Below are 24,805 nucleotides of genomic sequence, written 5' to 3'. Positions count from 1 at the left end.
ATCTTCGGCACGGGTCGCTTGACACCTTGATCCAGCCCTCACCTCGAAGCCATGATCAGGGATCATAGCCAGACAATGTGACTATTGAGGAGTTAGGTTGTGTGACTCTGGTCTCTGATCTTAGCTGGACACCGTCAACCGACAACGTACGGGACAATTTGTAGCGCCATTACCAGTCGGCACCCTCTTGGAGGGTTCAGCACGAGGAATTTTTGCCAACCAGAAGGTGGTACTCGGCAACGAACTTTTAGTTGTTCCAAAAGCATTGGAAAGGGATGTCATTACCGAAGCCCACAACGCCGGTCATTTCCGTTTCATTTTTGCCGTTGTGGATGCGTTTTCCAAATTCGTTGGTCTTTTTCCCACAAAGACAACCAATGCCGAAGAAACTTTAAAAAGATTGGGACTTTGGGCTAGCATGTTTGGAAATCCCTGTCGAATTATCACTGATCGTGGCAGTGCGTTTCGTCGAACATTTTTGAGCAGTAGCAGGAGTGCCAAGAGAATATGGTCAAATTAAGCGTGTGAACTGGTCTACACTATCCGTCGTTTCAAAGCTGTCATCTGAGGAGCCGTCTAAGTGGTATAAGTTTGTACCAAGTGTGCAGAAGGCTATTAACTCTCTCTTCGACAAAGAGGTCGCCATTTGAGCTGATGTTCGGAGTAAAAATGAATAACATCCCAAGTAAGCATGTATCAAACTTACTTGATTTGGAGATGTACGATGCTTTCGATGCTGAGGTACAGTTAATGCGGCAAAATGCGAAATTGAATATTCAGTGGGCTCAGGACGCATATAAATAACAATATGACACGAAGCGCAAAATTGAGCAAGTGTACCGAGTGGGGGATCTAGTCGCCATAAGCCGTACCATCCGTTTCCAAGTATGGTGACAGCTTAAAAACAGAGTCGTTCTTCGTCAAAGGCTCGTTCCGTGAAAGCAAAGTTCTCCCTTTGGACTAGTTTACATATCGTGTTATCAGCTTTCAATAGTTCTTCGGCAGTCAACGGTCCCTTGGCTGTAGAAACATCTTGAACTCTGAAGTTAAACAATGTTTTGGCACGCAAAACCCATGCAGTTACCTTTTTCAATTTAGTAAAAAAAATTAGCAAAATCGATGAACGACATGCTCACCTGACATTTTAAGACGGAGTATGCGACAATTTCTTTATCGATTGGTTCTATTGGTGACTTTACATCAAGTTGTGGCCAGCAGTCCTCTGGCTTCTTAAGAATTGCTGGTTCAGATATCCATGGTCCTTCAGAGCAGATTTGCAGCTTGGCGGGTTGCTTCAAGGGGTCTTCCAAAGTAAACAGGACTTTTTTAAAAACAACAGAACAAATGGTTTTTTCGGCAAAATCAATTTATTTTAATTTATTTATTTAAAATAGTCTCTTTCTGCTTCAATACAGCTTTTTGCACGATCCAAAAGCATGTCGAACGAGTGTTTTAGCTCGTTGGTCGGTATGGCCGCCAGTATGCCGATGCAAGCCTCTTGAATGGCCTCTACGTCTGCATAACGCTTTCCTTTCATGGGCAAATGCATTTTTCCGAAAAGGTAGAAGTCGCACGGTGCCATATCAGGTGAATACGGCGAGTGGTTAATTGTTAAAATGTGATTTTCGGTTAAATAATCGGTCACAAGCGTCGATCGATAAGAGCAATTTTTGGTCGTCAGTCAGTTTGTGCGGAACAAACCGTGCACACACCTTTCGTAAGCCCAAATGTTCGGTCAAAATGCAATAAATAGATGTTCAATTCCATTTCCATCAATTTCAATGATGATTTCGGCTGAATTTTGATGAACTCACGCACAGTTTCGATGGAATTTTCGGTGATCACGAATATTAATTGGTCCACATGTTGATCGTCATTTATGTCCTCACGACCACTTTGAAAACGTTGAAACCACTCGTGCACTCTGCTACGGGATAGCCAATCATCGCCATAAACTTGTTCCATCAATTGAAACGTTTCGGTTAAAGTTTTACCAATTTTAAAACAAAATTTAATGTTGGCTCTTTGTTCGAAGCTCATTTTCGCACCGATAACACAAACATACTGACACTTAAAACGCAATAACTTCACTTCCAATCGATGAAATGTCATGAAATTCTCACTAGACAATCGATAAAGATAGCAGATTCTAAGGCACCAGTCGACATATAGATAGCGCTCACCAGGGGGCGCTAGATTCAAAAAGTCCTGTTTACTTTCGAACGCACCTTGTATATCGGCAGTATTTTCGGCGGTGGGTACCCACTTCCATTGTGGCGGACTTGTTGTGGCGATGATTTCTGCAATCCTATGAGCGACGAATAGCTTGAACTTCTGTTGTTTAGAGTGAATCCAATGCTATCACCCCAAAACGTTGTTTTGCTGATCGTCAAATTGTGGTATTTTTGAATAAGAGTGTAAAGACGTACACCCAGAATTGCAGCCTGCAGCTCCAGCCGTGGAATAGAAAGAAGCTTGGTTGGCGCAAGACGAGTGTTTCCCATTACGAAAGCTACTTCTATTAACTTTACAGATGTTATACGAATATACGCTACCGCTGCAAATGCAGTTTGGCTAGCATCAACGAAGACGTGTAATTGAGGGGTTTCGCTCATATTTATTGAATAGCAACGAGGGATGTGAAACTTTGACATATTCTGTAGTTCCGACCGCCAGTGATACCATTCCTTTTGAAGTTGTGGAGGTAGCATATCATCCCATTCCAACCGGTAGTTCCATGTTTTTTGTTGTATTATTTTGGCATATATGTAAAAGTTAGGCATCATGTGAAACTTTGACATATTCTGTAGTTCCGACCACCAGTGATACCATTCCTTTTGAAGTTGTGGAGGTAGCATATCATCCCATTCCAACCGGTAGTTCCATGTTTTTTGTTGTATTATTTTGGCATATATGTGAAAGTTAGCAATCAGCCCAAATGGATCAAAAACGGCCATCACTATTCCAAGCAATTCTCTCTTTGACGGGACCCTGAGGCCTCTCATTACCACGTTTGGAATTCGGTGAAACTTTGTTTCAAACTGAAAAACATCCTTGTTGGTGTTCCAGTACATACCCAAAACCTTATCGCTACTGCTTTGACTCTCCATATTTATTTTGTCCTAGATGAATGGAGCACTATTCATTGTCGATTGAACCTTTGCTGAATTCGATATGAAATTTCGCAACTCGAATCCACCCTTTTGTTGTATGTGTACAATCAATGGCTTCCATTTCTGAGCCAAAACTCATGACCAAATCGTCGACGTAATGATGATTAAGGACGCTACCACAGCCTTGGGAAATTGGTAACGAAATTCTTCGGCATTCAAATTCTTTATATACTCGGCACAATATGGTGAGCACGCTGCTCCAAATATTAAAGATGTCAATGCATAGTGTTGAATAGGTTCATCTGTATCACTGTTTCGCCAAATGAAACGTTGAGCGGACTGATCGGTTGGCCGGATTTTAATTTGGGAAAACATCTCCCTTATGTCAGCAGCAACTCCAATTTTGTTCAATCGAAATTGTAGTAACACGGATAGTAGTGGCTTGGCTTGATCTGGACCCTTGAGAAGTGACGAGTTTAATGATATGCACAGTCTGTACAGCAAAATGAGGTAAATACCATACCCTTCCTGATGAATGGGTTAGTTCCTCTGGCGTAAGTTTTCGTGCATATTCCTTCTGAATTTATTTTTCCATCTCTGATTTATACTTGTGGCTCATTCTCTTTTCAATATTCGTCAGTCGTTTTTGAGCCATGTCGAAGCTATCAGGCAGCACCACGTGCTCCTTCCAAAGAAGGCCAGTTTGAAAATCATTTCCACTCCGGGTCGTTGTTTGTAATAAAATATTTCTGGCTCTATTATTGTCTACACTCTCAATTGGTTGTAAATTGTTAATACCAAAATGATCGGATATTCCTTTACTAATCTTTGCAATTCATCTTCTTCTACGGCTTTGATATACGTCACTATTGAGTCAGTTTTTCCATGCAATGTTGTTGGTCCATACGCCAACCACCCGAGCTTTGTCTTAATGGCGACTGGATCGACTTTCCTTTCGAAGGTGATGGAAATTAATTTTAGAAAATGATTGGACTGCTAAATGTAATTCATTGACTGAACACCCTTTAGATCAAATCGACAGCCATTATTACTGTCAGCAATTTCAAGGCAGACACGCTTGGACCGTTCGGTGACTATTCTATTATTGTACCACTGTAAGGACAAAGGTCTTTCAAGACCCTTTAAACCAAGTTTAGACGCAATATTACTTTCGATCAGAGTTATGGCACTACCTTCGTCAAACATAGCAAACGCATCATACTTTCCATTTGGACCACACAAAACAACTGGCAATATCTTGAACAACTGATTACTATAGACATTATTTGGCATCAATGCCATAACTGGTCTTGGCCTTTCTGATTCTTGTCTCTCGTTATTGGAATTGGCAATCTGACCATTGGCTGATACTTGATGAAGCGTTTGAAGATGCACGCGAGTACAACTTCCAATTCCGCATTTAATTTTCTGTTCACAGTTCTGCATGTTGTGACCTTTAGTAAGACAAGCAAAACAAAGCCGGTGGGCCTTTGCAATGTACCAACGGGCCGTCCATACTTTACACTGGCTCAGAGCGTGCTTATCATTACATAAAGGACATAATAAAATATTAGTAATTATATTTGAATGAAGAATCGGCTTTGGTGTTGTTAAAGTCGGCTGTTTTATAAATGTCTCGGTAATGGCTGGCAAACGGCTGACCACTCTGGCTATATCGGATAGCCATTTTGAAATATCGGCAATGGAGGGACTTGTGGGAAATTTATCTGCATACCTTAGCCAATCCATTTGATAGTCATTTGGCAATTTGTTTACAAGTTCATCTATTAGCATTGGGTTACTCAAATGTTGACGAAATTAATTGCAAATGATACTGCCATTTTGTATAACAAAAGAAAAAGAAAACTTATACCATGTAGTAATACAGTACTAATCTTAATGGGGTATTTTAGTCGCCGAAATAGGCCGCTGTGCCCCGACTCACAGCGAGTGATTAGTATTGCATTAGTGCAAGTGTATTTAATGATGATTAGTAAAGTAAAAAAGGATGTTACTGCTTAAGTTACTGGGGGATTGTATAATAGAAATTAAATGGTAGAGTTCATTATAATTTGAACACAGAACACGAAAAGGAGAGTAAAGGGCGAAATTTGACGTAGAGCGCTGAAGATGTAGAGGCCGGAAATTTCTTGAAGGTCTAGAGGGAACTACGAAGCTTTTACGATGAATTAGGTTGCCTGAAGAGATTTCTCCCGCCAGTAGCTTGTAAATAAAAAAAACTACACCATGACAGGTTCTACGATCGTGCAAGGTAGGGAGATCGATCAAACGTAATCTGTCACGATAAGGTGGCAAACGTCCATTGAAGGCCTCGCAAGGCAAACAATAAAAATTGCTTTTGGACGGCCTCAATCATTTCCTGGTATTTTTTGGGGGTCACTGGGGTGACCATACACATGAACAATATTCCAAAATGAGACGAACGAGAGATGTGCGAGAGTTGTGGTAACATTGGTAGAAGTTCCCTTTTCTGATTCAGCAACTAAATCTGTGGTAGTGGTAGTAGTGACAGAGGCACCAGGTAAAAGAGGACGATGGTTGCCGGGATCAAGGAACTGAAATTTGCAAAACATTAATTATTATCTGAATCAGTCAGCGAGTTACGTTTATTCCTTTTCCTTTTAGGAGACTCAGACAGCAGTTGTAATCGAGAGCATTAAATTTGGAGGCAAGTGATCTTAAGTCATCATTTATATCCTTAAGTCCATTCCTGGTCTGCGCCATGAAAGTTCGCATCTCCATTTTAATATGTCTGCAATCCAGACAAGTCCAATTGAGTCCCATGCGTAGCGAAATAAAATCCAATACGCGTCCATTAAGTCCTGCGCATTTAACATGCGACAAGTTCTTGCAAAGCCAGCATGATAAAAACTGTCGGTTGCAATTTTGTTTTTAAACGCACAATTTTTTATGCAGCAGGTAAACATAGCGACGATTTGTGTTAGACAGTGCAATAGCTAAACAGATGGCTGAGATGACAAGCAGAGGGCACGTGTATAGTCCACACGGTAGAAGTATAGGTAGAGATAACAAAAAGCAAAAACAAACACGGGTGCTAGCGCGGTTAGCAGAGCTTTTAAATCGAGTGAATTTGTGTTGTTGTTTACGCGTTCAAGCACAGTGTATGCAAAAATATATCAAGAATGCAACAACAATTACAGAGAAAACTGCGGCGCAAACAATATTAATTATTGGGGAATATATAAAATCACTGTCTTTCACAAGGCGATATTTAATAACAACTCGAAGCGGGTGTTGAGTCCGTATCTGCGTGAGTTATTTAAATGGTAAAAAAGCTCGGAACTTAAAGTGAAAATTAATAAAAAGCGGAGCTAAGTAAAAACACGACCAAATGCAAAGACAAGCGAAAGCTTTTTTTTTATTTGATCCTGTTTGTTATATGGAATTTTTGGGAATTCCCTTATTTTGGCCAACTGTGTACCGACGAGTAATTCTGGCCGATCAAATCGAAACTCCAACTCCTCAATCACCATGGGCACATCTTCCGGATATATCATCATAGCGGCAACTGTAATTTTGGCTTCGCCTATAAGACACTTATGCAAACGAATTAAATTTTGACGACTGTTATATTTAAACTCATTCGTGGTATCGTTCAAATTAGCAATAAATAACGACCACTCTTCGTTTGTCTGTATTGAGGCATCGCACCGTCAATTTCCTGCGTCGTATTTTCATTCTTAGCTAACTCACCAAAATGTGTGTCTAATGACGACGGCACACACACATTCTCCTTGCGAGCTGGATCTGCTTCTTTTGACGTCAGAGCCCGTTCGTCCAACCGAATTATATCTTGCTGAGTTTGTCTTACCATTGCCTTGATATTGGTAATTTCTTGCAGACTCCGTAGCACAGACTCTGTCAGTGTCCTCAAGCTTGACATCTCTGTTGATTTTGCAGTGTAACTTTTGTTAGGGAGCTAGTTCTAAGCTCTTCTAAGCTAAACTTTCAACGCGGCGAAATGGAAGCGTCGTCTTCTCTTTCTCACGCCACGAATATAACGGATCGCGGCGAAAACTCGTATGTATACAAAGAAATGCGCGACAGCAATGAAATGAAATATATTGGTTGGCTACCAAATATATTCTATTATTCAGAGTTTCGGCGGTTTGCACACACAAATACACTGGTTGGCTACCAACTGCATATGTGCACTCGACTATTAAATATATTGGTTGACTACCAATTATATTCAGACAAACGTTTAGGCGGTTCCTGTATACACACATACATACATCGGTTGGCTACCAACTGTACATATGCATACGACTATTTCACAACTATAAACGACGAACCGATCGCGAATTAAAACTGAGAACGAAACAATTGGAAAGTTTTGCTGACAGCACGACTAATACAAAATTGAAAGATGTAAGGTTTCGGTGGCGGCAATAAAAACACTTCTTATTTCCAATTATAAATTCGTTTCAATTTTGTATTTCTTTCGCGTCTGTTCGTTTCGGCAATTACAAAAATAATAACAAACAAACTATTTTTACTTCAGTGTCACCCAATTCAACAAATTAATAATGGCAAATAATAAGACGGTTAAATTCAAATATTCATAAGATTCTTACAAGGAGTACCAAGAGAATATGGTCAAATTGAGCGTGTGAACCGGTCTACCCTATCCGTCGTTTCAAAGCTATCATCTGAGGAGCCGTCTAAGTGGTATAAGTTTGTACCAAGTGTGCAGAAGGCCATTAACTCTCACGTCCACGCTTCGACAAAGAGGTCGCCATTTGAGCTGATGTTCGGAGTAAAAATGAATAACATCCCAAGTAAGCATGTATCAAACTTACTTGATTTGGAGATGTACGATGCTTTCGATGCTGAGCTACAGTTAATGCGGCAAAATGCGAAATTGAATATTCAGTGGGCTCAGGACGCATATAAATAACAATATGACACGAAGCGCAAAATTGAGCAAGTGTACCGAGTCCGGGATCTAGTCGCCATACGCCGTACCCAGTTTGTGGCTGGGAAGAAGCTTGCAAGCGAATATATAGGACCATATGAGATTACAAAAGTCAAGCGAAATGGGAGATATGACGTCCGGAAGGCGACAGGTGTCGAAGTCCCAACAAACATGTCAACAAGCTGTGACTGCCCAAAATTATGGATATATGTGGTCGACAACTAATGTGGCTGGTCATCTTGGCCAGATGAATGATCAGGATGACCGAATGTAACATTGCTAACGGTGCTTTGGTTGGCAAAGGCGCACGCATTGGCACTATAGCGGCAGTACAGAGGTCGCAGAGAAACAGCAGTCGAACATTCGAGAAGCAGACATAGAATAAGTAGAGCAGTCGAGAGAATCAGCAGTATAAAAGAAGTCGTCAGCAGAAACAGTCGTCAGTAGCAGCAGTCTGGAGTCGGTCGTTAGTCGTGCAGTCGTGTTCAGCCGTTCATTGCCAGTCGTCAAGCAAGCCGTTACCGAGTTGTTATCCCGTCAATGTTATTTTAAATATATCTTTGTACGCTTAACTTTAATTTGTATTGAACTTATATAATATTAATAAACTACATAATAATAATTATTCACATTTATAGGATATGTTCGGAATATTTAGATACGTTTAATAGGATGTCGAACCTGCTAGATTCATATAGGCATATCATTAAAATCTGTGCAAATTCTAATTCTTATATAATTAGTTCACCTAAATTTCACACTAAGAATCGTTATATTTTTTTATTTAGCAAATACTTGAAGACATGTCACTTGAAGAATTTCAACGCCACAAAGAATCACTAGCTGTTAAAAAACTGGAGAAACCAAAAACGTTATTTCAGCAATTTAGTCAATTTTATGGTGAAATAGCTATGCAAACGTACCATTTTGAGCGCGAAGAGGCGGAGGTGGCCATATTACGTAAAATAACGAAAGAAGATCTTATCGAATATTTTAAGGTAATTTTTTTTATAAAAGCATTGAATATTATTGGTTACGAATCTTTTATTCATTTATAGAACTTCATAGCTAAAAATGGAAAAGAGCGTCGTATGCTCTCTGTCTATATAATATCAACCCAGAGGGAAGAAATTGAAAACAGAGATGATGACCACAATATTGACGAAATTATGGAAAGTCACGAATCGATCACTGACATCGTTTCGTTTAAGTCCTCTAAAGAACTCTACCCAATTGCACTACCATTTCTTGACATTAAAGCTAAAGGTGCGCGTAGTAAACTCTAGTAGAAATGTTCCAAACACTTAAAGTTTATGTTCTAAATCTTGAAATATAAAATGATTATGTATGTAACACGTCGATTCATTGTGTGAATTATTTACTTATAAAGACGATTTATGTAATGTATAAATTATATATAAAATATTATTACGGAGAAAAAAGCCGGACTCACAAATTACTTCAAATTTAGATTTCACTAGCCAAACGTTATTCTGTAACTGTAAAAAATGTTGGTCAATATATCTGCAATCATAGAATTTGTTAAATTTATTCATTTATTTCATCGACAAACAATGCTGTCCATGTAAAAGAAAAAAGAAAAAAATCAATCAAAAAATCAAATTGAATGTCAATGCACGTAGGACAAGACCGTCATAGCCTTTTTTGGGCTTGGCGACTATCTTATCATGGTCCTTCCATTCCATTCCTTCCATTAAGACCAGCACATGCAATATGCATCATATTGTCACACAACCACCAGCTTGCTTATAAACTGCAGTTGGTCACAATTCGGAGCATCCTTAAATGTTCAAGACTTGTTCTTACAACACGACATTTTGGCCACACAAGTTTTCTAGGGTTAATTACAAAGAAAAAACACAAATAAAAGTGCACGAGCGGAAAGCACAAACAACAATAGAATAAATTTACATTATCGTGTCTCTGCGTGTTTATATGAGTGAATATATGCAGCACAAAGTTGATCAGAAGGAGCAACAACAACATATGGACACATAATCACTAACTGGATTAAATAACCAAATTTGAGTTATTGAAAAAACACGATTTGCGGGGGAATGGGGGGTGCATCGAAAAACTCAAACTCGTACTTTCTCAGACTTAGGAGAATCTGGATACAAAGTTTGGTAATTCTAGTACTTATACTTTCTGAAATCCGTGCGTTCATAGAGACAGACGGACGGACAGACGGGAATGGCTATATCGACTCGACTTGTCATCCTGATCCAGAATATTTATACTTTGTCGGATATATACGCCTCCCTTTGCCTGTTACATTTTGCAGCTCGCGGAAACCTAATTTACTCTTGTACATTTCATGTACAATTGCTTCTTCTTCGACTTCCACGAAATAAGACTAATGAAGAAAATATATCCTGCGTCTGACTTGCGTTCCACTTTGGCATCGCTTCGACAAATGCTTGGCCACATTTCTTATATTGCGGCTTGCATCAAGGTTTTAAGGTAGATTGGAAAGAAAAATTATTATATGTACCTCATTATTTAGCTCTATTCCAAAATCAAGTTGATCCAAGTTTGAGACGAAACTATTCAGATAGCTAGACATGCTTTGACCATCTGCCATCCGTAAGCCCAACAGCTTTTTGTAAAGCGATATTTTGCGGTATTTTGCCCGTAACGGGCCACTTGGCTGATGCACATTTTTCTGCTTATTCCACTCGTCAAATATATTCACACAATACTCCACATAGCACAATTGTGACGGCTTCTTGCACAAAATGAGTGTCATCAAGCTTTTTGGTCTAGACTTGAAATCTCAGGATGCAACTTTCCATACTCCAGAATGTACAAAAAAACTGTGTGAATGAATAATGAAACTTAGGATACGGACACATATTCAGTACCTGAGTCAAAAATTCCAAGAATTACGTAAGTTATGGAAAATCAGTGATTGTAGGGGAGAGAGAAAATCCTAAATACACATTTTCTGCGTATTCACATAATGCATCTAACAATAAAAAATAAAGAAAAGAAAATGTATTTTAATAAAAATATGATATGTATATTAAATCGATTTACTCCATCGTTAAACAGTTGAGTCTTATTCGTCTTCTGAATAAAAAGAAAAAAAATAATTAAAAATCCAAAAAGTTGTATTCATTAGAAAAATATGGCGTTTCAAACAATAGTCCGAGGAGTGAGTGTTGCAGCATAGGTTAGGTTAGGTTGATGGGTGCTGGTGATGGTGCTCTCCCAATCACTTAGACTTGTGATTCCATGTAATCGCTAATTGTGCCGGTGTGCCTGTTTAAAAATCTTACTAAATTCACGAACTCTATGTTAGTTGCTTCAGAGAGATCGTTTAGGAAAGGTTTCCCTAAGGTAAATAGCCTGCGCCTGCAGCGTTGGGCACCGCTGTCCTTTTTGCGTCAAGGAATGGCCTGGTGAACCTTGCTCGAACACAGGAGTTTGTGTTCTCCCAGGGTTGTTGTGCAATAGACCGTGCATGGTTACGCGTCAAAAGCCGAAATGAATTGAACAGCATGCCCTACCTTCCCTTTCGAAAAGGATGCATGCCGGAGTTTCCTTCTGTCTGGTAGACGCTCCAGTGGTCCGGGAGAGGAAAGGTCTGGAGAAAAGATCCAATTTGGAGCCATCCCTGAAAAAGTTGTCCTTGTTGGTTTTTTCAAAATTAAGTTGTGGTATGTAGTAGTCCGTGTTGGACGGATCCCCGGGGTGTAAGCAGAGTATACTCGCATGATCTCCCGCGGAGCTTTTCCAAGCAGAGGTTTCTCTTAGCCGTAGGGCCGAATTAGTGACTAGTTCTTTTCTTACGATGGCTAATGGGAGATGATGGTTAATTCCACCGATCTCTGCACCTTACTGAGTAGGGTGAGAGCGGTTGATTTGTCTAGCTCAGGCCACCATACTACGATCCCATACAGCAGAATCGGTCAGATGATAGCCGTATAAATCCAATGTACTATACTTCGTGAGAAGCGAGAAGCAAACTTGATATCCAGGTTCCGCTAAGCCCTAGGCAGATCAAGTATGTTAATTTTTTCTGATGCACCCCTACTCTCCCACTATTGTGATATATTAAGTATCATGATAGGCCAATTATGAAAAAAGTTGTAGCCATAAATGTAATGTCTGCCTAAACTCTGCGCTGTTTTTTTTGTTGCAGCGTTGACTTAATTTTGTACTGCACACATAGCAGTATGTTGGTGTGCATTATGTCCAACACAAGTAAAGTTCATTAAGCGTTGACTTAATTTTGTACTGCACACATAGCAGTATGTTGGTGTGCATTATGTCCAACACAAGTAAAGTATTGTCAATGTCACTTGCACTTGACCGTATCGTGAGCTACACAGGGGCCATACATTTGCACACGAACCTAATGCAGGCAGCTATTCATAGTTATTATTAGAGCAGCAGCCGCTCATGTCCATCGATCAACCACCAACCGGTTGTCACGTCTACATAAACCAGCGCTAGATATGCAAGTACCGATACAGCGTGCTGCATACGACAACCCCAGCGACGATATCTTTTCAGATATACTTTAAAATATTTAGACCTAAGCACATTCAAATTTTGTATATAAACCCCACCATTTTATCGAATAAAACAGAGCAAAAAAACATTTGTGCTCTTTTGATCTTACCTCTTCCTTTCAGCTCCTCCAAGTGGAAATCCTGTGCGAAGTTTGGTTTATGTAGCTAATAAAAAAAAGACTGTATGGACAGTGTGGACAGCAGCGGCGGCCCATATCGGTGCCGCATAGAGCGTAGTGGTAAGTATTATACATACAAGCGCCCGAGTTGCCTCCGCAGACCTCCAATGTAGATGTGAGCCTACTCTACCGCCTTGCGACTACTGATTGGATGCTGCGATTGCGATTGCGACACAAACGATCACTACATCATCTGCATACCCCATCAGGTGGAAGGTGAAAGCAAGAATTCCGTCGTACATAACGTTCCACAGGAAGGGCCCTAGAACTGAACCTCAGGGAATGCCGGCAACGGCTTTTTGACTTTTTGTGCCCGATGTGGTGTGATTCCTGAGTACATCGTTGCTGAAATAACTCCTTATGAAGCGCTGCAAGTACAAAGAAACGCCTTCAGCCACCAGCGCCTTCAAGATGCAGCCCCAGTCTACCGAGTTAAACGCGTTCCTGACGTCCAGGGTGACCACCAGGCAGTATTCTTACGTGCCTCCTCTCCATCTGGTACCTGTGCAAGCATTTGATACATAAGCGGCGCAGTTCCGCTATTTGATAGTTCCACCAGTACACTGGTACGTGGTGGCGCCTATACGGAGAACGTCCATCCTGGCGTCGCATGAAGCTCCGATTTGGGCTGACTAAGTGAGTCTGTGTGAGTTGCATTGCAGGAGGGGGTCGGAGAGCTGGAGGCAAATGATGATATGAACTGGACCAGGACTGACTGCCACGTAAATTTATAGCCACCACAATAGTAAGTGCCTTTCACTCCTGGGTGACCGCCAAGTGCTAATGCAGAAAAACTTCTTGCAGCAAATTTGCGAATATGATTGAGAAAAAACTGACGATTGAATAGAAATACGTCCACACGCTTACTTTCACTTTCACTGTTCACTGCCATAGGCGAACACAACGACGAGACCGGCATGATGACGACGAAATGTAACGGTGAAATTCTAAGTAAAGCGTTGTGCGCCATTGATGGAACTGGTGTGGCGCCAACCGAAAATATGTCGGCATCGTTAACAATAATATTCTTGGAAGCAGAAAGAAAACAACGTGCTGGTGGATGAATATTCACAAGAAATTATGTATTTACGGCGCCAGAAAGATGTATGCAGCAGACTAAAAGCATCTGAATTAAAAAACGCAGTTCAGCAAGCTGAGGCTACCAATATGCATACAACTTGTAAAGTGGACTTGAGAGATGGGGAATCGATCGTGAATATTTCTCTGGTGATAATGGATATCCCATAGTCCGCTGGATAAATGGGTTTGAAGGTATTATGAACCGCTTTGATGTAACAGAAAATCAACGTTGGATTTATGCGGATCGACTACTGCGTGGTTCAGCCAAGGATAATATTAATTATACAGGCTTCTTAGCATCTATACAGATGTTTGAAATAAAGGTAACGCCGCGGGATATTTATTTATTTAGTAAATCAATAATATACTGTCGATACATTATATTATAATTATTGCAATATATATTGACATTTTATGTATATATTATAATTTAAAAATTGAAATGAAGATTGAATGACTTAATATAACATTATGATTTAAACTTAAAAGATAAGAAAGCCTAAGAAAAAGCTGTACAATAACGTCTATTATTGCACCGACACGTTGCGGGAATTTGATTTGCCAGTTGGCCAGCTATGCCCCGATTCACAGCAATATGTGGTCAAAGACATTATAGACCTAACAAACTAAACAAATAGTAGGTAGGTAGGTAGGTGGGGCAGCCAGAGCTTATGAAATACCCTGACTCACTTGGGCCGTGATTATTTGGCCCGTTGTGGTACCGCGTGGACAAAGTCCGCTTCCCATATCCCGTGGTTGGCTGCATTCCTGCGCAAATTGTTACACCCATCCGGATGCTCGGATGAATTTATAAATGTTTATCGGCTTTCTTTTTGCTAGCGCCGACAGATTAGGGAGGAGGCCATCTCCTAGAAAGCGTTGCCTGGTCCTACACAAGGCTGGGTAGTCGCAGAAGAGGTGGAAATCTGTTTCCTCCTCTTCTTCATCTCTGCAACTTCTACAGAAGTCGTTGTGTTGAAGTCCTAGTCTGGCGGCATGGGAGCCCACCAGCCAGTGCCCCGTGATGGCTCTGATTACAGCTGAGCAGTGGCTTCTGCTCAGCCTACAGAACTTGTGTGAAAGGGAGTATGGAGATACTCCTTTGGGGTACAATAGTCAGTGACTGAGGGGATTATGTTATTTCCTCTCAGGATTTTGGCGTGGCCAACACATTCCTCTGACCATTGGTTGGTTTCTCTCATGCGAAGGGCCGCTAGCGTGGCGTTCATTTTCCCCATGAGATGTATTGGGAGTATTCCCAGAATCGCATCTAGTGCGTCGCTGGGGGTGGTGCGGAGTGCACCAGAGATAGTTAGTTCAGCTTGCCGTTGAACTTTATTTAGCGATGGCCACCACATAGAGACTCCATATAGGAGTATGGGTCTGATAATTGCAGTATGCAGCCAATGGATCACGTAGGGGGCCATGCCCCATTTCAGTCCAATGGCTTTCCTACAGGTGTAGAGTGCGATTGTGGCTTTTCTCACTCTGTCTTCGATATTCAAGTTCTAGTCCAGCTTCCTATCTAGTATCAAGATATTTGGCTGAACTGCTGAAGGTTAAAGGTACCCCATTCATTGATAGGGGGTGAAGAGGACGAATTTTATATTTCCTTGTGAATAGTACCAGCTCTGTTTTGCTGGGGTTTATGCTTAGGCCACTCGACGTTGCCCAAGTAGACAGTATGCCCAGTGCATCGGTCATGCGCTCGCACAAAGTTTGAGGGAATTTTCCCGAGAAGGAGATGATCACGTCATCCGCATAAGCCACCGCACGGCATCCCCCTATCCAAGGATCGTAGGAGGTATTGACTGCCACGTTCCATAGGAAGGGTGAGAGGACACCGCCCTGAGGCGTTCCGCTGCTTACATATCTGGATGATGTGGACAGCCCCAGTGTGGATTTGATAGACCGCCTGGTGAGAAGCTGTCTTACCAGTTTCACAGTGGAGTCGTCCACACCCAGGTCTGTAAGTGAGGTGGTAATTGCGTTTGGGGACACATTGTGGAAAGCGCCTTCTATGTCTAGGAACGCGGTTAGTGTGTAAAGTTTGGTACCGAGGGCCTTTTCAATACTTGAAGTAACGGCGTGGAGAGCCGTCTCTGTGGAGCTGCCTTTACAGTAGGCATGTTGATATGTTGCTTGACAGCTCTGAGAGCGAAATCATGCTTCTTAAATGTAGACCCAGAAGTCTCTCGAATGTCTGTACTAGGAAAGATGAGAGACTTATGGGTCTAAAATCTTCGGGGGTGGTGTGCGAGGCTTTACCCGCTTTGGGTATGAAGATCACTCTTGATCTCTGCCAAGCTTCTGGGATTCTCCTCGTAAGGAGGATTTTCTGAAAAAGATCTGCCAGCCATCTGATGGCAGTATTCCCTGTGTGGAGTAGCTGTGTCCGAATGATGTCCGGCCCTGCCGATTTATAGGGCTTGAAGCTTTTTATTGCCCACCTGATATTGTTCTCGGATAATAGATCAGGCAGCTTGAGAGCTGGACCCGCGCTTGGCGTGCTGTTGGTCAGTCTTATGGATGTGGAGCTTGGAATGTGGGTACCTAGAAGCAGCTCGAGAGACTCCTCACTTGAGGTCGTCCAGGTCTTGTCTGGCTTCTGAACGTATGCCAACGTGGGGGGAGTTTTAGAGAGAACTTTTCTTAACCTTGCGGCGTCAGAGGTGTTCTCGATGTCGGAGCAAAAGTTTTGCCAACATGATCGTTTCGCCTGTTTGAGTATTTTCTTGTATGCACACCAGTTTTCTCCCCCTTGGGATCTGGCTGCATTGAACAGTTTCCTGGCTTTTTTCCTTGACTCGCTGACTTGTGGAGCCCACCAGGTAGGCTTAAGTTTGCCCCTTGGTTTCCCAATGGGGCACGATTTTTGCAGCGCGGTTTCACATTCTGCCGTGAACTTATTAATTAGGGTAGAAGTGAACTCGACTTAATCTGGACCCTGGGTAGGGTAGTCTGGTAGTAGCCTACTGATATGCTCCGAATATGAGGACCAATTTGTGCATCTGGGATTCCTAGTCGCGATTGGTCTATCACTATTTAGAAATACCTCGAAATGAATGTATCTGTGGTCCGAGAAAGAGTGTTCTGAGAGAACTCTCCACTTGGAAATGCGGTTATACTTCTTCATAAGCCCTGTAGACTAAGCATATTCTTATAGGCTTTGGCTTAGCCTCTATGCATGCCGCTGTGTTGTCGCCGTCGCTAAAATTAGATAGCAAGAAAATATTTATATTTTTCTTGAATAAAATGCAGGTCAGCTTGTACTCATTCGTTCTCAATCCAGAAACCTTGCCTCTGCAGAACCAAGGTTCCTGAATGAGAACTACGTCGACATCGTCTTTGCTAAGACGATGCAGTAGGACAGCTGCTGCTGCTTTGCAGTGGTGGAGATTAATTTGTAGAAACCTCAAGGGCATCTACATCCATCTCCACCACTGTTCTGTCGGCCTCGTCGTCGTCGAGGATGGAGTCTTCATCATCCTGGCCTAAGGTGGCGAGCCCTTTCACGAGCTCTGACGTCTCAGAGGAATATACCTCTAGGATATCCTCTTCGTCCGACGCGACCTCCATTCCAGGATTGTCTGGAACGACTGGCTCCGCGTTAACTAGTTCTGCGTTCTCCGATGTTGGCTTACCACACGCTGTGTCTCCTCTGTAGACTCGTATGGCTACCGACTTGTAGCCATATCTCGCTAGACCGCCGCTTTTGGCTAGCTCGTCCACGGATTCTTTATTAATGACCAGGACCGTTTGGTTTTAGGGATTAGAAATCCCGTCCGGCTTATGGCGAGTTCCGGTCTCAGTGTTTTTGTTTGTTTTGCTTTTTTTTAAGGTAATATATTTGGTCCCACGAGTAGACGGGAAGGGGTGGGTCAGCCGTGGCATAGCCCGGGTACCTGACTAAAAACTGGAGGTCGGCAGGTATCCAGAGTTCGCATAGTAGAGGCCGAGCTCCCCCCCAGCCACGCATCCATCAGCCTACGCTGTTCTGTATTGGATTGGGGAAAGTTTATAGAGTTTGCAGCTCTCGCCCTACTACCATTAGTCAGCACCACGAGGAAGAGACATGACCGTGCCAAGGGCCTGTTTCCAGCCGCCCTCGCGAGGAGAGTATAGTCGCACTTCCACTGGTGTATCACAAATACGGCGCGTACCACCTGACTTGGTGATTACACGTTGATCCCCTTGTGATACACATTGGCTGATGGCCCACAAATAGTAAGTAGAGGAGGAAAATTAATTATATTTAAGAACTAATTAGGAAAGGTAAGGAGTAGAAAGAGAAAGAAGAAAAGACAAAAAGAAAGAGGTAAAGAGAGATTTATAGAGAGAGAGATTTATAGAACAGGGAAACAGGAAGTTGGAAAGAGGAGGGAAATCTCCAACCCGGTGGGGGAAAATTAATATGCCAGTCCAGCAAGCAATGCTATGCCTCGACTCACAGCAGTAAGTGGTCAGAGATTTCCCTGAAGATAATTATAAAGAATAATTTTTATAGAACAGAGAGAGAGAGAGTTCTGTCGTAAGTAAATGTGTTTGCAGCTCTCGCCCTACTACCATTAGTCAGCACCACGAGGAAGAGACATGACCGTGCCAAGGGCCTGTTTCCAGCCGCCCTCGCGAGGAGAGTATAGTCGCACTTCCACTGGTGTATCACAAATACGGCGCGTACCACCTGACTTGGTGATTACACGTTGATCCCCTTGTGATACACATTGGCTGATGGCCCACAAATAGTAAGTAGAGGAGGAAAATTAATTATATTTAAGAACTAATTAGGAAAGGTAAGGAGTAGAAAGAGAAAGAAGAAAAGACAAAAAGAAAGAGGTAAAGAGAGATTTATAGAGAGAGAGATTTATAGAACAGGGAAACAGGAAGTTGGAAAGAGGAGGGAAATCTCCAACCCGGTGGGGGAAAATTAATATGCCAGTCCAGCAAGCAATGCTATGCCTCGACTCACAGCAGTAAGTGGTCAGAGATTTCCCTGAAGATAATTATAAAGAATAATTTTTATAGAACAGAGAGAGAGAGAGTTCTGTCGTAAGTAAATGTGAAAGATCATTATAATTGGAACAAATGACCCGAAAACAATTGTGCAAAACGTAATCGGTTGTGTATCTAGCCAATACAAACGGCAAATAATTAAGGCAACCTAAGAGGGCAGAGGAGTCAACCTCACCGATAACCAACTTGTGGCGAAAAACTACTCCAAGAACAGTCGTACGATTTATTAAAGGCTTATAAGCATCAGTGTACTAGCGTACGATGGCGAGCAGAGGTTGGGATCCCAGCTTAAACCACGTAGAGCAAAAAGAAGGAATTGCTTTTGAACAGACTCAATACTTTCCTGATGCTTTCTATACTGCGGAGACCAAACGCATGAGCAGTATTCAAGCACAGTGCGTACTAGAGCAGTGTAAAGATGCTTAGTGGTATAAGGGTCATTAAATTCCTTGGACCAACATTTAATGAATCCAAGTAATCCCTTGGCCTTATTGACAATACTGGATATGTGAATGTTAAAGTTCAATATGGAGTCAAAAAGAACCCCAAGGTCTTCAACAGTCAATATACGCTGCAAAGGTCATGACCCGTTCGGCCCCGCGAGAAATTCTGCTGCGGTTCGCCGCGGGTCGCTGCCGACTGAAGCATAGGGTCGGCCGGGTCGTCTGGCAGAGGTCACGGGTCGTGCGGCTACGCCGTGCTTCGCCGAGGGTCGCCGTGCTTCGCCGCGGGTCGCTGCCGACAGCAGCAGTGTCGTACGAGCCGGTCTGCAGTAGCAGAGCGCTCGTTCGTGGTAGGCAGGCATATGTACATATGTATGTGTGAAATTTGTATGATGGTATGCTTGTGTGTATATATTTTTTTAAGGCGAAATGTGCGCGATCCCTTTCACTCTGTACCTGCTGCCTACTCCGTTTCAGCTTGACCCAGCTGTTTTGCCTACGTTTGCACAGTGGTACCTGATACTATTTTTAAGGATCCGTGGCGTTGCAGCTTGGCGTAATTTAAAGGGACTTTTTTACCTATATACTCCTATACCAATAAAACCTACAGTCAATTTGTATACTTCATTCACATAACGGCACCTGCAGCGATTCACATATGCTAGTCTATTTTTATGGAGGTGCAAATACGTATGTAAATTAAGGCGTAAAGATTTGTTTTTGTTACCATTGTTTCTATTTAAAAGGATGTTGGCCGGGACAGTTATTCAGTTTTTTACAAGATTGAAAGTGTTGAAGACGCATTACAACTTAAAAATAGTGAAATGGGCAAACTTACCAAATATTTAAATACTTCTTTGATAAGTCGTGCCTATAATATAAAACGGCACTTTAAAGTGGTCCACAACACGGAAGAAGGGCGAATTGTTAATTTAAAGTTGACAAAGGATGAATATTTGAAGCTAATCGCCAAATTAGTATCAGTCAAAGGTCTGCTTTTCAGGTGGTTCGATGACGAAGAGTGCTTCCAGCCTCTTTTGCAGCCGTGGATTGATGGATTTGGACTTACTCACAATTCCAGAAACGTTGTCACACTTGTGGAGGAAACAGCTGCCAAATTGTGCAATCTAATTTGTGAACGTATTAAGGGACGCATACTGTGCTTAAAAATTGACATCGCATCTCGCAATGATCGAAGCATAATGGGCATAAATATCCAGTACATTCGCAATTTTTTTTATTGAATACAATATGTGAATGTTAAAGTTCAATGGTACAACTTGAAGGAAAACGCACGGCGCAATATCTGGAATCGGAAGTCATGCGATTATTGCAAAAATTTTCAATTCCCATCGAGCGTGTCTACTCGATGACTACGGACAATGGCGCCAATGTAGTGAAGACCTCCCATTTACTCCAGGAGTATGATGCAACGCTGTTTTTTGACGAAGACATATATGACAACTTCGAACAAATTGATGACCAATTGCGTTTAGTACTTAGTGTGGTTCACTGTGCTGCCCACACTCTGCAGCTTGCTTCGTGGGACGTTATAAGGACGATTGAGCACGAGCTAGAAACTTGCCGCAAACCCGTTAAAAAATTGCGGACCGAGCTTCGACACTTAAATATAACGCCTCCGGTATTGGATAATGCAACGCGTTGGAGCTCCACCTACAATATGATGAAAAGCCTTCAATCATGTAACAACCATGAAAATATTCAGCAGCATAATTTGAATTGGCAGTTTGTGGATGACTTTTGTGAGGCATTTGAACCATTGGCCGACTGCACACTTGTTTTACAAACAAAGCAAATGGTGTTTGGTGATTTTTACCGGGAGTGGTTATATTGTGAAGCGCGTTTAAAACTGATGTCGCGCAATACCTTAGCACAACATTTATATTCCGCAATGACGAGACGGAAGAAAACATTGGTGGAAAATGATGCATTTTTGGCTGCTATTTATATGGATCCGCGATTTAATGACAAAGGCTCGCTTTTTATAACTGAAGAGCAAATACAAAAGGCCACGGTAAGTAATTACACCTGTTGTTATGATGCGCATCTCACTAAATGTGTTTATATTTGTTTGATTTCAGGAAAAATTGCGTACAATCTATCATATTCAAACAAATACTCAATGCCCTGAGCCGTTGGGAGACATAGGGCCGAGTACTTCGACAGCCAAGGAAAGCAAATATGACATCATTTTTGAGGAATCTTCATTAATTTTAGGACCTAGTCGTACTTCCACAGAACTGAAAATTCACAATCTTCAATTTGGTGAACGACTATGCCTCGAAGATGATATATTGCTGCACTGGAAGTCTCTTCAACGTAGGGAACCCGAGCTGGCACAAATAGTGGAAATTGCGTTGGCTGTGCCTGCAACTCAGGTGTCAATGGAGAGGGCTTTTAGCGCGTTACCCCTTATTTTTACTAAATTGAGAAATAGACTAAGTCCAAATGTATTAAGCGATATTTTAATAGCGAAACTAAATGCGGAATTAATAAACGAAATTTCTTTCGAATAGTAAAAAATATTTTAGTAACAAGTTTATTTATTTGCAAATGATCTTTTTATTTCGTATAGCCAAAAAAATCGGAAGACATTCATTCAGAAATCTAGTAACAGGTACCACTATGCAAATGCAGACAAATCTGCTGAGTGAGGTTATAAGGGATGAAATGCATCGCGCACATTTTGCCTTGAAATATATACACACAAGCATACCATCATACAAATTTAACACATATGTACATATGTACGACCCGATCGGACCCGCGGCCTCTGTCGGCAGCGACCCGATAAAACCCCCGGCAGCATTTCTTAAGGGTTGCAGCGGGTTGCGAGCACATTTTACGAACCCTGATGCTAACACGGGCTTAGAAATGTGCGAGTATGAAGATTTTAAGGAATTTATAGCAGAAAGTTGACAGCTATCAGTAAGTAAGGGAGAAATAGTGTGGGAAGATGAAATGCTATAAGGATAAGAGGTATTACTAATAGAGACAGAGGAATAAGTTGACTGGAAGAAGTTGGCAAACAAGTCAGCAGCTTCAGAATCATGCTGGCATTTTTGTCACCAAGGAAAAATGATGAAGGTAGCTAAGCAGTTTTACGTCTAGAGTTCACGAACTTATAGAATTGTTTAGGGTCCTGTGCAAATTGTATCTTGCATCGGGCAAGGTAATTATAATAATTACATCGTGAATTAAAAAGAACTAAATTCGAATTCGCTATAGAGTATTCAATAGTCAATAGATAGGCCCGACAGCTTATACTTTTTAAAGCATCTATATTTAACATTTTCAAAGTTTGAAAGTCTTGGTGAAAACCAAGGAGGTTATGATGACGCAGACGATAATTTTATTGTAGTCTTTATAAGAAGAGGTCTTTGTCAAATAACTCCGCACTTTTCCCACTCTTCTTAAGAGAGTTCTTCGCACATACTACAGGTACTTGTAATGACATGTATAATTTAATTTTGGACCGATTCGACCACACGCACTCCTACCGCCCATACAAGTATGTATAAAATGCAGATGTCACTTGTTTTTTCAACTAAAAGGTATTCACGTATAATTATTCGTGTATTAATATTATACTTAATAACACATTAATATATATTAATAATTATTTATGCTTATACAACAACAACAAATTCAACAAATTTGAGGAATCCCATTTTAGCACAGGTATTACTTAAACACTATCAGGCACTACCATTAGGTTTCTAAATATCAATCTCAACTTCTAATTCTAATGAAGAGGGACTTTCAGTTTCACCATGAGAATCACTATCTTTGTCACAGAAAAGAGAAAGAAAAGAAAATAGCTTGATATAAGAGGATCCGAGGAATTCATTGTGTATTGGAGTAGGGCGTCGGTTGGGTTGATTCCTTGCGTTTAAAATGGCGGCGTAAGAAAAAACTTGCACTTTTCGTTTTCTATCTGTTCACTTTAATTCTTTCTTCTAGACTGATTTACAAATTCCCAGTAAAGCGCTTACAAACTAATTCGACTATTGGGGAGAGAGGCAGCCGCATAAACATTCTCCCCCCCCCCCCTTGCAGAATGCAGAATAATGCCCTCAAGTGCGGGTGCCGGCGATGATCCAGCCTAGCTTGGTTTGGAGTGCCGCTGGATACCCCTCGCGAGCGGGTAGGACCCCAGGGAGAATGACGTCCTGGTATAATCCCACGCCGAATACAATAGAAATAGTGGACGGGCGGTGCCATCCGTCGTCGGCAAGAACCACGTCCTTAAAGTGATCGCCTTCGTGGTTCACAGCATGAGCTGGCGAGCGCATTACTAGAGAGGGAACTACCTCCAAAGTCACAGCCCAGCGATGATTTGACGTCTTCGATACCACGTCAACGACGCAATATCGCTCGCTGCCGGTGTGCGTGAGCTCAAGCCCTAGTGCCCTGGCCATTGACGCATCGATGGTGCTTGTTGGGGCGCAGGCGTTGATCAGCACTCTGGTTTCAGAACGCTTGGTCCGGCTTTCGATGTACACCAAGGCGGTGGGCAGGATGTTTATGCCTCTAAAAAGGTATTGCCGTATACCTGATGGCCGCTCGGCTGTCGATGATGCCCTGGATGGCAAGGATTGCCGTTGCAGAGCGCTGGCTTCGTCTCTTGTAGAAACTATAGGAGACGAAGATCGGCGACGAGCTTCAGCGCGCCTGGTTCGGGATGTTCGGGAGCGCCTTGGATGAAGGAGTTTGTGGTGGCGAGCGCTACAATGCCGACAGCAGGCGTTGCTCACGCAAGTGCCGCCTGAGTGATGATGCGCCAGACAGTTGCTGCAGTACCGATTCGCCTTCACGGCGCGAAGTCTTTGAAGAGCGTGCACGCCTCTGCAAAGTCGGCAGCGGAAACTGGAGACTCCTCGCAACGGATCCCTTGTGGTGTGGCGCGCTGAAGCGTGAGACGGCATAATCTGAAAACTGAATGGAGGCAAAACGATGGATTACTATTTAGTTGGATGGAAAGGGCAGTGGCTAGCGGTTAGTAGGTTTAGTTGGATGGAGTGGGCAAAAGGACTAGTTTTGCCACGGGCCGTCGGATGACGCCGCGAGCGGTGAGGACGTCGACCACTCGCACTTTGCAGTCGCTGCCCGGATGGGACGCTTGGACCCTGCCGAGGCGCCACTCGTTGGCCGGAATATTGTCCTCCTTGACAATGACCATGGCGCCGGGCTGGAGGTCTTCCTGTGGTTGCTGCCATTTGTTGCGTTTGTGCAGCTCTTTTAAGTACTCCTCCTTCCAGCGGAGGCACAATTGTTGGTTAAGCGCCTTGATGCGCTGCCACCGGTTTATAATGGACGGGGCGTCCTGCACGATTTCCGGTTCGGCAATAGAAAGGAGAGGACCGCCGGTTAGGAAATGGCCTGGAGTTAACGCTTGAACGTCTGTCACGTCTTCGGACATCGGAGAAATTGGTCGCGAGTTGAGGACTGCCTC

General features: G+C 42.3%; 2 protein-coding genes across 2 annotated transcripts in view; both read left to right on the top strand.

Annotated features, from left to right (window-relative positions):
* The window catches only part of LOC115630080 (insulin-degrading enzyme), a 98,924-nt gene extending 89,490 nt beyond the window's left edge, over window positions 1-9,434 (top strand). The window contains exons 15-16 of the mRNA XM_030526705.1: window positions 8,862-9,071; window positions 9,132-9,434. Coding sequence (XP_030382565.1) covers window positions 8,862-9,071; window positions 9,132-9,359 — 438 coding nt within the window. The 3' untranslated portion in view covers window positions 9,360-9,434. The remainder of the gene's footprint in view (window positions 1-8,861; window positions 9,072-9,131) is intronic.
* Window positions 9,435-20,599: 11,165 nt separating this feature from the next.
* Window positions 20,600-23,746, top strand: LOC115630081. Its single transcript, XM_030526706.1, has 3 exons — window positions 20,600-21,364; window positions 21,432-21,728; window positions 23,627-23,746. Exons 1-3 carry the CDS (start codon window positions 20,600-20,602, stop codon window positions 23,744-23,746), a joined length of 1,182 nt encoding a protein of 393 aa, XP_030382566.1.
* The last annotated feature ends 1,059 nt before the right edge of the window (window positions 23,747-24,805 follow it).

This window comes from Scaptodrosophila lebanonensis, unplaced genomic scaffold (assembly GCF_003285725.1).
Source record: "Scaptodrosophila lebanonensis strain 11010-0011.00,11010-0021.00 unplaced genomic scaffold, SlebRS2 tig00000310-arrow-arrow-pilon, whole genome shotgun sequence".
In the NCBI taxonomy this organism is placed as follows: domain Eukaryota; kingdom Metazoa; phylum Arthropoda; class Insecta; order Diptera; family Drosophilidae; genus Scaptodrosophila; species Scaptodrosophila lebanonensis.
This window is presented reverse-complemented; position numbering and strand designations above follow the sequence as displayed.